The 15,119-nt window shown below is 42.8% G+C and overlaps 1 protein-coding gene across 3 annotated transcripts in view; it reads left to right on the top strand.

Annotated features, from left to right (window-relative positions):
* PLXNA4 (plexin A4) overlaps positions 1-15,119 on the top strand; it is a 780,904-nt gene that overhangs the window by 509,027 nt on the left and 256,758 nt on the right. For all 3 annotated transcript variants that reach the window (XM_069087251.1, XM_069087250.1, XM_069087252.1), the window contains one exon: positions 4,890-5,021. In XM_069087251.1, the coding sequence (XP_068943352.1) occupies positions 4,890-5,021 (132 nt within the window). The remainder of the gene's footprint in view (positions 1-4,889; positions 5,022-15,119) is intronic.

The raw sequence follows: 15,119 nt of genomic DNA, 5'->3' as shown, positions 1-15,119 counted from the left end.
CTTCCTTCCTTCCTTCCTTCCTTCCTTCCTTCCTTCCTTCCTTCCTTTCTTCCTTCCTTCCTTCCTTCTTTCTTTCATTCCTGTGGTTAGAACTCTGAACTATGAGTCAGGAGACTAGGGTTCTAATCATAATTCTGCTATTGATTTTCTTCATGTCTTTAGGCAATGGATTTAATTGTTCTGAGGCTGTTTTCTTATCTATAAAGCTGGAATAATAGGACTCCTACCAATTTCATAGGATGGTAATAAAGAATAAATGAGATCATACAGGTGAAAGTGCTTTGAAACTTACGAAGCATAATGTAAGCATAAGGAGTTATCATGATTAGTGTATACCAGCCAGTGGATTGATTCCCTTTTATCCACATGGATATTATGAGATTAAAGGCACGATTTCCTCTTACTTGAACCATGTTGTTTCCCACTCCCTCCTACCTAAGAGGCTACATTTGCCTGACATCGGTTATGCTGTTCTCCGGGAGTGATACAGCAATATGAGCCCATGAGTCCACTGCCCTGAGGATCCGGTCCTCCTCCAGCTCCCAGGGACATGTTCTAACTCCATCTCCTCATGGCTACACCATCACTTGACTGTCAAGGATGTCTCAGTGGTAGCTTTCAGGCTCCCATTTGGAATACCTTCTACTTCAGGAAGTAGAAATTCTTCAAAGAAAAAGGATAATTAAATGACATCTTAAGGCTGTCTGAGACATATCCCTAGACAAATAGGGAGGGTTTCACCTCACTTACTCAGATATCCAGCCTTGGCCGAACTGCCCCATCATCATAAAATCACTTTTTCAAGAAACTGAGCCCATCTGCGCCACCCCCCCCCCCAATAACTCTTGGATCTGATACAAAGCCTACATAGCCTTTGCCACCTCACCAATCCCACTCCCCAGTTACTGTCTCAGTGGGCTAATGGGGCTGTACACAACACTGGAGGGAAAGCACAGGATTACCCACACCCCATACAACTCTAGTCTTTCTCTTCCCTAAATGCTAGCTAGGGTCAGGGTCAGCTCTTCTCCCACTGCTAATCCAGTAATGCCCAAAAGCAACAAGATTTTGGACAGTGCTCACACCCTGCCATTCTCCCTGAATGCCTTCTTGGGTTGGAAACAGTGGCATAGTTCCTAAAGAGCCGTAGCATCTGTTCTTATCCCTTTCTTTGGCTCTGTTGGGTCCTTCTAGTGACCATGCTCACGTAAAACAGGCTCTTTTCCAGTTCTAGAAACATATGTTTACGAAAAAGCTAAACATATTTCGCCATGTGGCAGACTGGTGACTTGCCCAGCCCAGCTTCTCTAGGCATTTCATGTGAAAATTTTGTCCATGAACTTCCGTGCTTTTAGGTGTCCATCTATTTCAAGTGGATCGACCTCACCCCTAAGGAGGAGGGGAGCTGGGACCAAAAGCTCAATAGCAATGTTTGGGTATGAAATCTAATTTACTTTAGTGATCAGAGCAAGGGACATCTGATGGAGCTTAGTTCTGGCCCTGGGGAAGGAAGCTTTTGCCTGAAGGCCTGGGACTGGCTGGAGGTAGGCCAGACCTCTCAATATCATTCTGACTTGTGGCTCCAGGCCTCAGATCTGAAGATGCAGTCTGGCTGGGCCAGAGGCCAAGGCCATCAATGCACGGTCAGACTTGGGTGGTAATCCCAATTGGTTTTGCACGAACTCTCATTTTCATTCAGATTAAGAAAGGTCCTGGCCAGTATGAGTTCCTTGTGGAATAGGGTAGTGTGTTGAAGAAGGAGGTCATCAGGAACTCTGATGTTAAGAGGGAGATTTGATTGAGGCTGAACATGTCTCTTTTCCTTTTATTCTCTGTTTATTTTTTATGAGAAATGAGGGGAGCCAAGAAGAGGATTGCTCATGCTTAGCTTCCCCACTGATGCTTGTGGGCTGTTGTCAGATACTTAAAGCAAGATAGCAGTAAGTGCCTGGAATTACAAAGAATCAGATACAGACATACCCCTATCTAACATATTCATTGGTTCTGAGAAAACATGATATTAAATGAAACATTATAGGGGGTAGTTAATTCCATTTATGGAATGCAAGAATGGGAAACATAACAATGACCCCAGGTTCAGAATCCAGTGTAGGACAATCTCTTCTCCTTCTTGCTTATTGATGGGTGGAATGCTGCTTTATATCTTTAAATCAATGAGCCTAAGATTCTCTAACTACCATCATTTCTAGCCAACTATATTTAGGACACTTGATGACAAATGAACAAGTCAAGGGAATTTTTTATGGTAAAGGTTTACCTGAAATAATTCTTGAACCAGAGAAGCCCCTGCTAAGTAGACCAGTTCTAAGTCCCCTCAAAGGTCCCCTAGCTCCTCTAAATAGGGTTCCTCTTGGGGATAACTTGAAACTAATTCTTTTTTCCTTCTGGTCCTCTGAACCTTGAAGATTGAGTCAAACCTGGAGCTGACTCTTCCCTATGCTTTTCCCTTTCCATTTTCTCTAGACTCTGAGTAGATAACTCCAGGCTCCACTCAACACATATCTCTGGTCTGATTCTGAGACACCAGAGTCCACGAGTAGATCTGTGTTATATAGCATTACTTTTATTAGCCAAAAAAGTGGCTGGTCTATGCTAGTTTTCAGCCATGCAATTGAAATTGTTCTGGTACCAAATCCACTGACTACAAATTAAGGATGTCACCTTGGATTTGTGCCACACTTCAATTACTTGAGCTTTTATCCCCCTACCCCAGGAAACAAGAGTTTATGGAGTGGGGGGAAGGGGTAATGTGATTAGACCTGCACTTAAGGAAAACAAGATTGATAACTGTGGAGGATAGTTTGGAGTGGGGAGAGGCTTAAGATAGGGAAAAGGAGTGGGATATTATCACAGTAGTCCAGGAGAGAGGTGATAAGGGCCTTGATCAGGGATTAATTGAATTAGGAGGGTGAGTGAGGAAGAGGAGTCAAGAATGATACTGGGGTTTCAAACCAGGGTGATGAGAAAGAGTAGTGACCCCCTAGATCCTAGCGGGGAAGTTTAGAAAAGGAGTAGGTTTTGGAGGAAAGATAATAAACTTTGTTTTGGACTTGATGACTTTAAGATGCCAACTGGATATGCAGTTTGAATTGTCCAAGTAGCAGCTGGTGATACCCAATCAGAATTTAGAGGTCTAATGGGCAGAGAACTGAACAACTGATTCAGTGTAGATCTGGGAATCATCTGCCTAGAGATGGTTACTGAACCCATGGGAATTGATGAGATCACCTCGTGAGGGAGAAGAGGGAAAAGAGAGGCCAGGGCTCAGGACAAAGATTTGGAGTATCTGATAAATCAGCAGAGTGAGAGGTAGGAAGACACGTCCATTAAGAACTAGGAGAGAACAGCAGCCCAAAAAGCCAGAAAGGAGAAAGTTTCCAGATGAAAGGACACAGGAGGAGAGTGTAGCTGAAAGTGTCAGATGTTGTAAAGAGGAGGAGAAGGATGATGTTGGTAACTTTAGATGGAAGAGTTTCCATTGAGTGTTGAGGGCAGAAGACAAATTACAGGGGGTTAAGAAAAGAGTGAGTTGCAGTGGCCCTGAGAGTAGATGGCTTTTTTCCCCTGAGTTTGACTGTAAAAGAGGAGAGAGAGGAAAGAATAGTGGTATGACCTAAGGAGGGTCTGTTTTTTTTTTTTAAGAACGAAGGAGGGAGGGGCGGTCAGGTAGCACAGTGAGTAAGAGCACCGGCCCCATAGTCAGGATGACCTGGGATTGAATCCGGGCTCAGACACTTAGCACCCACCCAGAAACACCTGGCCGTGTAACCTTGAGCAAGTTACTTAACCCCAATTGCTTGTAAAAAAAAAAAAAAAGAATGAGGAGGCAGGTATGTTTGTAGGCCCCAGCTAGGGACAAGCTGTCAATTAGGCAATCTTCTGGGGGAGACCGGAAAGAATTAGGATCAAGGTTACATATCAATTAGAGATATCAGTAGCACCTGGAAGAAACCCACATAGATCATTTCCCTTCCTATTTCTTGGCCTTTTCCAATATGAGGTCCAGTGAGGAGGGGAAGAGAGTTATTTGCTTCAGTTTTGTTCATTGCCTTCACAATTCCTTTGAAGTGTCAAGTTGTGATAGAGAGACAGAACCTGGTTTTATAGTCAAAGACCTGAATTTGAATCCCATTTCTGCCACTCACTAGCAACTGGGTAATCTTGGGCATGTTCATTTAATGTCTCTTGTTTCTTCATCTGCAAAATAGGCATGAAAATATCTGTACTTACTGCCTACCTCATGGGATTGTAAAGATGAAATGTGGTAACAGTAGCCATGAAAACTAACATCTAAATCACACTTTAAGTCCTCATTTGTACCTCACAACAGCTCTGTGAAGTAGATGTTCATTTTTTTTTTTTACTTTTTGGAAGGGGAGGGTGGGGCAGGGCAATTGGTGTTAAGTGACTTGCCCAAGGTCACATGGGCTAGTTTTGTGTTAAGTGTCTGAGGCCGAATATGAACTCAGGTTCTCCTGACTCCAGGACCAGTGCTCTATTCACTGTGCCACCTAGCCGCTCCCTATGTTCCTTCTTACAATCCTCACTTTAGAGATAAGGAAACCCAGACTAAGGAAGACTGCCCAGAGTCACATGGTTAGTTAGCCTCTGAGTCAAAATCCAAACCCAGGACTTTCTCACTACAAGTTCAGTGCTCCAACCATTCTACTGTGTAAAGCACCATATAAGTGACATTATTATTGTTATTACTATTAATAATAATCCCTGGGCACATTAGAAGTAGAGCTCACTCTGGCCCTGCTATTTTTTGTTAGATTGGCCTTCTAGGTGGCCTGCAATGCTCCAAGAGATCTCATTTCCTGGCTGAGCTGAGACATTATTGACATATCTCCTTCTTTTCTCTTCAGATCCGTGTGGATGGGCCCCGGGGGAATGCCCTGCAGTATGAGACAGTGCAGGTGGTGGATCCTGGCCCAGTTCTCAGGGACATGGCCTTCTCCATGGACCATGAACAGCTCTACATCATGTCAGAAAGACAGGTAAGGCAATGGAAAGCCACCATTGATGGTGCTGATGCTTTGTAAGAGATTTGGTTCTTTTAATGTTAACTTGGAACACACCCTTCTAAGCTCCTCTTGTTTTTGAGGTAGAATAGGGGGAAGGATAAGAAATTAGCTTACAGATAAGTTCTTGCTTTCTGGTCAATGACAATTCATAAAGGAACAGTTGAAAGAAGAATAGATTTGTTTCTTTGTCTACAGGTCAAGTTGCATAACTTATGGACAAGTAGGTGGGATGGGAGGGAGAGGAAGAAGGAAAGCAATACTGAATAATGGTCATCTGATAGGCAAGTCTAGAAATTTCCCTTTAATTTAAAAATGATGAAGTCACTCCCTTCATTGTAGAAGTGGGGGACTATGGGTGTAGAATATTCTCAAATGTAGTCAGTGTTATTGGCTTTGTGAATTCCCTTTTTCCCTTTTCTTTTTTAAAACTTTGTTAGAAGGGAACAACTCCATTAATCTATAAGGAAAGGTTTACTGCCTAAGGAGTAGGGGAAGGGGGTTGAGGGACATATTTGGAAATAAAAGTAGAGTGAAAACAAAGGGAAGCAATAAAAATGATTACATGAATACTGGGTCTTGGAAATCAGATGAAACACAGTAAAAACTGGGGGACTGTGGATGTGGAAGATTTTCTATTTGATCTCTGGCGATTTGCTTTACATTTATAAATGAGGCTTCAGTGAGTGTGAGGATCATGAGGAAATGAATACAAAAGTATCAATAAAAATAATTCATAAAAATAAAATTGATAAAAGATGGCATCAGCAAAAGGTAACAGTAAAACAAAAAAAATAATTGATTAAATAAGATTGTGGGTTCAGAATCATCTCCTTTTATCCCTCAAATTTACATTTCAAGTAAGATTCTTGTTCAGAAGTATACTGATAAATGTTTAACAATCAGCTCCCCCCTCAAAAAAATTTACTTAAGACACTTTAAAGTTTAATCTTTTATCAAGATTTTATTAATTATTTTCTTAAGCCTAGATAATCATCAAAAGAATAAATCAAACCCTGATGTGTAATGTTTGCTGATTTCTGAGGTATGAATGCTTGTACTGAAAATTAAAGCCTTGAGAGCTGACTCCGCTGCTTGTAATATTGCACTCCAGCTCTAGGCCCCTACCCCCCCCCACCCCCATTGGCTCTCTATCCTTTATAAGCATCCCTTTACCATCAAGGTTATTTCCCATAACACAGGATGGTCTGGGGTGATCATATGGTAAGTGCTTAGAGGGAGCTCATTGAAGAGACAATCCAGAAGCCTGGGTCAGTGCACATGCCACCACATGGGCGGGCCTCCTGTGGCCTTTTTAATTGGCCGGCAACTTTAGGAGAGTGTTTCTTAGCTTCCCACCAAGCAAGTGCCACGATGCTCAATTTGGAGCAGCTGTGGTCATGCATTGTGAAGTCACCAAAAAGGAATGTTGGGCAGGCTCTGGGCCTCTCTGTCGTGCCACAGCCTGGAACTCAGCTGCATCCTCAGATGAACTGTACAGGTAGCCTTGAGTTCAAGCTTGCTCTAAGAAGGAGAACTGGCCTCAGCGAAAACGATTTGTCCAAGCATTGATGTAGCCAAATGTTAGAAAGGGGAAAAGATTAGCAATTGCAAGAGAGAAAGCAGCATTGACTCTACCTTTCCCCCAGCCCTTCCCTGCCTGTCTAGAGTGAAATAGGCTGTGGCTACCATGATTCCTCTGCTCCCGGCTTGGTGTACATGAAAACTCCCTGGATTTAGCATCTGAGGATTGGGTTTGGATTTTGGTTCTGAGACTTTCTACTTATGTAACCTTGAATACATCTTTTAACCTTTGTAGGCCTTTCACAAGATTGCAGATTTAGAGCCTAAAGGGACCTTGGAGGCCATCAAATAAAACCCCTCATCTCACAGATGGGGAAACTGAGGCAGAGGGGGTTAGAAAGTTACTTACAGTCATATAGTTAAATAGTGAACCCACATTTTCATGACTCCAATTCCAGTGCTTTGTCTACCACATTATTGTTTTCTCCTCCAGGAAACTTTTACTCCTCTTGGACTAGAGGACTCCTAAGGTTCATCCTAGCTCTAAACTGTATAATTCTTTTGATGTGGTGTTATAAAAATAACCTGATTTGATGTGAATCCTCATCTTGTCTTTCTCATAACTAGCTATATGACTTTGGGCAAAGTGAGGTCTCTTTTCTGGGCCTCACTTCTCCCGTCTGTAAAATGAGGAGGTTGGCCATGATGAAGTCCAAGGTCCATTTTCAGACCTATGACTGAGTTCAAAGCAGCATGCCTTCCCAGGGCACTGTCTCTCCAGGCCATGAATATTTATACATAGACTCCGGAGAGTGTCTGTGGCAGCAGCAGCAGAAGCAAGGGGGCAACCCCTCCCCTCTCATTCATCTTCATTAGGGAGGCTGAGAGCCTGAACTCCCTGACAGAGTACGAATTGTTCCAGCCTGGTTGCCCCTCTCCACAGTGGGGGAGATGAATACCACATTATGCCACCCACAAGGCCTGTGCATTATGCCTGGGAAGTTGATGCTGGCCCCACCCTCCCGAGAATCTCCGATGACATCTTCTGCTGGTGTGGGGCTCCTCAGGCCCCCAGCTTTCAGTCACACTAGAACCCATTGTGACCACCCAGCTGAGGCCCTTGCTCCTTGGAAGTGACCTGTAGCTGGGTCTAGAGGGTCGCTTTCTGCTGTGGGAACCAGGGCTCCTAAGATCTAGTCTTCAGCCTGGCATATGTCCTTGGGCAACAGTTTCCTGTCCTCTAGCTGGGTCAGATACTTTCTGTTCCCTTCCCACCTCTAATAAATGATGGGAGCAGATCTTTTTAATGTTTTGAACTCATTTGAGAAGAATACAGATGACCGATGACCTCAGGTTCTTTTGAGGTCTGTCCCATGGGTCAATGTTTCTGAACCAGGGAATGGAACTCTTTAATGGACTCCTTAAGATGGCAGCTGCTGATCTCTAAGAAGGTCTTAACATAGTAGTTTTCCCTGAAAAGAGGCTCAGCATTCTCAGCATAGTTCACTCTTCCCCATAAGGTCAATATCAATTGTCAATGTTCTCACTCTGTGGGGAGCCCACTCTGACCCCCACTGTGACTTTGCCCATAGTCCATTCAGCTTCCCTCTTAGTGCCTAATCTCCCCCAACTCAGCTGACCGCTGATGGAAACCAGGGGAAGGCAGTCATCTGCAGCCCAGACTCAGGTCCTGTCAAGATGCCATCAAGACCAAAAGGGTGTAGGAAGTGTAACTAAGAGAAAACAAGGAGGGCAAAGCATTGGAGTCTTACCAAGGTGAAGCCAGATCCTTTACCAGAATATGCCAAGAGATGTAAGATCAGGAATGCCACTCAACCAGACTAGGTTCAAGGAGCCATGTGTATACAATGACATTAGAGTCAAGGCTACAAAGCAAGGGCAATGTAGAAGAAAATTGTTCCTCCAAGGATTGAGGGACCTTTTCTCATGAACCCAGGCCCATGAGCCTTGGCTGGAAATGACCTTAACTGCCTCTTTTTTCCCATTACAATTAAGTTAATTAGATGATGAAATATTAACTGAAGTAGAGCTTGGTGTGCACTGAAATAACTGAGATGAATTGAAGTCACTGTGCATTCCTCCTTATGTGAAGCATAAGCATCTTGATTTTCTTCCTCCTCCTCTCCCCTCCCTACCTCTCCCCTCCTCTCCCTTTCCTTCCCTTCCCCTTCCTTTTCTTCTCTTTTCTGTCAAGATCATAGATCAAATCCAATTTAGAAACTTACTAGCTGTGCAATCCTGGGCAAATACCTTACTGTCTCTTGGCCTCGGTTTCCTCATTTGTAAAATGAGGGAGAGTTAGATTTGATGGCCTCTAAACTCTTGATGGCCTTTCCAGTTCTTACTCTATGATCCCATAAGGTTATAGCCACACGTGTGTATTCATGCACATTTATGTGAATATGTACACCCATACCTCCATACCATTCCTTTGCCCTCTCACCCTTTAAATTCTCTTCCCTGGCCTTCAGCATCAAATGCCTTGTCTACCAGGAAAAACTTAGATTTCCTAGGCAGGGTTTTGGCAGCTGGTACCCAAGGAGTTAAATTGAGATGAGGCCTGTACATTGTGCTGAGACAGAGATTATTTTGGGAGAGTCAGCAACTCAGCAAACTATGTTTTGTTGCCTCTGGGCCTAGGAAACTTTCCTTCTGAGTGGCTGACTAGCCCAGGAAGGTCAAGGCTAACGGTCCTCTTCTAACCTTTAACAAACTGGACCTGATCCCTTCTGACTATCTGACCTCTGCTGAACACCATCACACTGACTGACCAGTTACTGCTCTCTGCATAGCCTGGGGTTTACCAAGAAGGTCTTGGCAAACAGGTGGAATGTTTTGGACTTCATCTTGTGCCGTAGGCCAAATGGAGCCTCAGCCTTCCAGAATGGGGCTCAGGAAAGATTCCTGCAGTAATATTTCCTTTCCATTTGATTTGAGTGGATCCTGGGGCTTAGACTTCTAAAGACTGGAAGATGCCAACAATCTGATTGCAGGATTTGGGGGGTAGGGTAGGATAATGATAGTGGGGAACAAGGTAAAAGAATGACTTTGCAGAAAGGAGTCAGGAATATGTGCATGCACAGGCCCATGGGAAGAAGTAGTTCTCTGTGAGGATACTACTGTGCTTCTGTCAGTTTGCATGGTTTTAGGTCAACCTGCTTTCAGTTCAATTCAGTAATCATTGAGTGAGCCTCCCTTGTGCTGCAAAAGAAAAGGAAAAAGAGTCCCTGCTCTGAGTAGGCTACTTCCTCTTGGTGGAGGTTTCAGTGTCCGTCAATGACAGAGTCATAGACCCTATGAGGGATGTGGGAGCTCAGAGACCATCCAGTCATCACACAGATGCGGAAACCAAATTTCTGGGAATAATAAATAGTCAGCATATTTATTGTGCTTTAAGAGCTTTAACCATGTTATTTCTCTGAACAAAGATCATTAGTGGTACCCCCCAATGCCTATAAGATGATGATGGTGACAATAGGAAGCATTTATATAGGCAGGTAGGTGTTACAGTGGATAGAGTGCTGGGCCATGACCCGTCTTCCTGAGTTCAAATCCTGCCTCAGACACTCTCTAGCTGTGTGGCCCTGTGCAAGTCACTTAATCCTCTTTGTCTCAGTTTCCTGATCTGTAAAATGAGCTGCAGCAGGAAATGGCAAAACATTCCAGGATCTTTTTCAAAAAAGCCCCAAATGGGTCACAGAGAGTCAGACATGGCTGAAATAACTGACCCACAAAAAGCATTTATATAGTACCCACTGTGTGCTAGGCATTGTACTAAGGATTTCACAAATAGTCTCTCATTTGATCCTCACAACACTCTGGGAGGTAGGTATTATTATTATACCCATTTTATAGATGAGGAAACCGAAGAAGCTAGAGACAGAGAGCAGTTAAGTGACTTGCTCAGAGTCATCGAGCTAGTATCTGAGGCAGCATTTTAACTCAGTCCATCCTGATTGTAAGTTCAGCATTCTTTCCAGCATATCACCAGCCCCCTCACCTGCTCACAGTCAGATGCACGGTCAGCTTCAGAGTCAAGACTTGAACGTGAGTCCCCTGGTTCCAAAGCTGTTGCTCCTCTTGCCATAGCACAGTGCTTCTAGTTTGTTGATAATAACAGCCTTCCTACAACACTTTAAGTTGTGAAAAGCACTTCACATTTGCTCTCCCAAGAACCCTGATAGAGAGCTGCTGTTATTAGCTCCCTTTACAGGTGAGGAAATCGAGGCAAAACAAATTAAATGACTTGCCCAGGGTTACACAAGTATCTGAGGCTGAATTTTTGAAAATTTTAAAAAATTTTATTTTATTAAATTTGTTTATCTATTTTTAGTTTATAACATTCATTTACACAATCCCTTGAGTTCCAAATGAGGCTGAATTTGAACTCAACAACCAAGGGCCTGCTATTTGCTAGGCACTATGTCAGGGGCTGGTGTTGCAAGGACAAAGACAAAACAATTCCATCCTTCAATGGGGGAAGTGGTGTTGGTAAATGTTTAACAATATAGCTCTTAATATAAATATAATATATAGATATATTTAAAATATAAATATAAACAAATAGCTTTTAATAATATAAACAAAATAGCTCTTAAAATAACAAATCTATGTAGTCAGCACACTTTTAAGTTTCAATGGCTCTATTCATATTCTCTCCATCATTTTCTTAATTCTGGACAAAATAAATCAAGTCCTGATTTATAGTTTTGTTTATTTTGTACATGTAAATGTTCACACTGGAAATGTAACCATCAGTTCCAGTCAATAGCCAATAGTTTTGACCTCATGGACCCCCTGACAGGACCTTGGAGACCCTTAGTGCTCCCCGGACCGCACTTAGAACTGGTTTCTAGCACACCACACACACACACACACACACACACACACACACACACACACTCACTCACACTACCTATACCATTTATCTAAAAACATGATTCTAAGAAGGGGTCTGTAGGCTTCACCAGACTGCCCAAGGGGTTCATGCCACACACAAAAGGTTAAGAATGCCATTCAACCCCTTTACAGAGGTGGGAAGTCCACAAGTGCTACACAATGCATATATTTTCAGACTTTTTCAATGTACTGGCTAGTTATACTGATTTATTCCTCTTCTTCTGTCTTTAAAAAAATACTATTTGCTATATGGGATGGCTCTCTGAGAAGGTAAGGGATAATAGGGGAAACCATGGTGATATATATATATATATACACACATATATTTTTATCTCTATCTGTCTGTCTGTCTATCCATCTATCCATTCATCCCTAGTAAGTGATCCTGGTATAGGGGAATTAGGTAACTTTCTTGTAGAATGAGATTCCAGAGCAGATTTTGATGGAAGACCTGTGTGTGTGTATGTGTGTGTGTGTGTGTATTACTAGCCATGGGTATTACTTTGTCTCTTTGTACCAGTACAAGCATACATCTCTCTTTTTTTAAGTTTTAAATCCTGCTTCCTAATGTCTCTTTTTGGGGTCATACACCTTACCCCTTTCTGTCTGTGTCTCTGTCAACCTTTCTCTACTTTGTGTGGGTGCACATGTGTGCATTTGCCAAAACTCCCTATACCCCAAGGAGATGTTTAATACACATTGAAAAAACCCTCTGATGAAACCCTGCTAAACAGATATCAGGGAAGTAAGAGGGGGGAAATATCACTAGGGGAGATAAAGGAGAAGATGGGGTGGGGGATGGTAGCAGTCTTATTGGTACCACCGAATGCCATCTCATTATGGGAAAAGAATGACTCACACACTTGAGCCAAGTCTGCCCCTGTTTGTGATGCCCAGCTAAAGGAGCAGATACTAGGGGAAATCACAGCACCAGAAACATTCTACACACCCATTGGCCCCTGTCTGAAGAGCAGCTGCTACTCAAATGCATGTTTCTGCCTTGGAGATATGACCTCTCTGAGATGAGACTGGGTGGTTTTCACCTTTGTCATTTCCCATTCTTCCTTTTCCTTACCTTCACAGTGGGTATTTTCAGGGCACATTGGTCCTAGAGGAAGGTACAGCCTGTCCCGTAGCACCAAGGGCAGAAGCCAATGGGTAGCTACTCCCTAGACCTAGCTGTTTACTATGGAGACAGAGGCTTCTGGGAGCCATGAGAATTGGGTTTGGAATTGGTCCAGCTTAAACTTCTTAGTCTTGTGGGGAAGCAGGAAGAGAGAGAGCCAGCTGCACTTAGTTTTGGAGGCAGGAGAACCAAGCTGAAGTTCTAGCTCTACTAGTAGTGTGACTGTGAGTAAGTCACATAAATTATCTAGACATCAGTTTCTGCATGTATAGCATCATAGACATAGAAGAAAATCTAGAGGCTACCTAGACCAATTGTTCCCCAAGGGGTCTCTGGACCTCTTCACACTATTAAAAACTATTAAGGAATTCCTCCCTCCTCAAAGAACTTTTGTTTATATGGGTTATATCTATTGATATTTTCTGTGTTAGGAATTGAACATCTTCACATCTTTGTGAAAATAGTTTTAAACTCATGGACCCCCTGACAGGGTCCTAGAGACCCTAAGTGTTCCTCAGACCACTCTTGGAGAATTTCTGATATTGATTGAATCCAAATTTCACAGAAAAAATCCCCTTAATAAAAGGATTTGTTTGGTAAAACCTAGACTCAGTTAAAAGGCTGCATGCACCTAAGAACCTAGCAGCCTGCATGTGACCTCAAGGTCACAGGTTCCCCATCCCTGACTTAGCCCCTCATTTTACATCTGAGGACCTAAAGCCCAGAGAAGTTGTGACTTACTGAAAATCTCCTAAGTTAAGTAATAGAGGCAGATTTGAAACTAACTCCTCCTACTTCAAATCCAGTGCTCTTTCTCTAGACATACCACTTAACTGGCTACCTCAAAAGGACTGTGAGAAAACTGCTTCATAACCGACAAAGCATGTTATTCAACTGTGTCTGACTTCATGACTACATTTGGAGTTTTCTTGGCAAAGATATGGAATCAGCTGCACAACCTATAGAACTTCTCCGTCTGTGCTTGTGTGTGTGTGTGTGTGTGTGTGTGTGTGCACACGCGCGCACGTGTGCATACACTGTATAAATGGATGTGTTGGGCTCAGCATTAAACAGGAAGAGAGTGGATTACTTTCAGGAAATTTCAAAGCCCTTTTAATTATCCCAAACTTCTTCCATAACAAAGGACTATATTTCTAATACCAAAGCTATGATTGGTCACGACAGAACACTTGAGCCTCTCAGGAATTAAAAATGGGGTACCACTGTGAGGGCAATGCCAAAGTACTCGGTGGGTATGAGCAGATTGCAATATTTAATAAATAACGGACTCCAAACATGAGCTGGAGTTGTGGATAAAATCAGGGAAATATATGATTTGAAGAAGATTTCCAAAAGGCAAAAGTGAGGAGTAATGGTAGAGAATCCATTGTGTCTTTGCAGTGTCAGAAGGAAATAAGGAAGAGCATTGGTCAGACCCTTTGTGGTGAACATATGAGAGGCCTTGTGAAAACAGAGCATAGCTATGAGCAGGTATAGATGAGTTTCCATCATAGGAGGGTATATGAAAATCAATGAAATCACAGATGCATTTCAGTATTAATTGTATTAAACTGAAAGATTCTATGGCTATAGAACTGAACAGGCACCCTGTTAAAAGATAAGAGTCTTTTTAGGTGCACATTTTACCCTGAACCTGAGATACAGATTCATCAAAACTCTTCCTTATACTAGAGTAGTGTGACCAGTCTTTTTTCTATCACTTACTCTTGTGGCTACCTTCTTGAAATGCCAACTAACCAGCAGGTATACAAACAGCAAAAGAAAAATGTTCCACACACCCTACAATACCATAGTGGAGCTTTTACACAATGTACCAGAGTACTCTCTAACTATTCCTCCTCTCCCAAAAAAAGCATAGCAATAGCAGGGCTCTGTGAGCTAATTTTGTATACCAGCAAATTCTAGCATTGCTTTCTCTCCCTAAATACTCTGGCCAAAAGTAGCTGCAGTGAGGTTGGAAATGCCAGCATTCTTACCAAGTGAAATGACTCCACCTGCTCCCCTCTTACCTTTATGGACCAAATGCACTGTTTTCCCTGCTGTGCTAACAAAAGGGAGACTAGAAGGCTGCATTGCATCCCAGAGAAGATGTATACTATGTTGGGATTCAGGATCCCTACATTAAAATTTTATTTATGTATTCGACACTCTTTATTTTCATGGCCTTTGAACAAGTTCCTCCCTTTTGGGCTTCTCAGTATCCTACATGTCTATAAAGCACAGATGTCAGTGATATTCTGAGAGTGATATGAGATGAGCCTAAAGTTCTCAGAGTTCCCTGGAGACCAGCTTTATATAAAGTACTGCTGTAGTGATGGTTTCTGCCACTAAAGGTGTCTGCTTCTAATAAATGAAGCCCAGAAAATACTTCAGATTCTCAGCCAGTCACTGGGTCCCCAGGCACACCCCCCAGTGGGATGTACATTTGATGGTGACACAGCAGACTCTCTATCACACTTATCTGCCCCCAAAGGGGACTAAGC

The sequence above is a fragment of the Petaurus breviceps genome, unplaced genomic scaffold, assembly GCF_028583685.1.
Source record: "Petaurus breviceps papuanus isolate PSGF00001 unplaced genomic scaffold, PetGlider_PUasm1.0 181, whole genome shotgun sequence".
Taxonomy (NCBI): domain Eukaryota; kingdom Metazoa; phylum Chordata; class Mammalia; order Diprotodontia; family Petauridae; genus Petaurus; species Petaurus breviceps.
The sequence above is the reverse complement of the archived record's forward strand: the minus strand, read 5'-3'. Positions and strand labels throughout refer to the sequence as shown.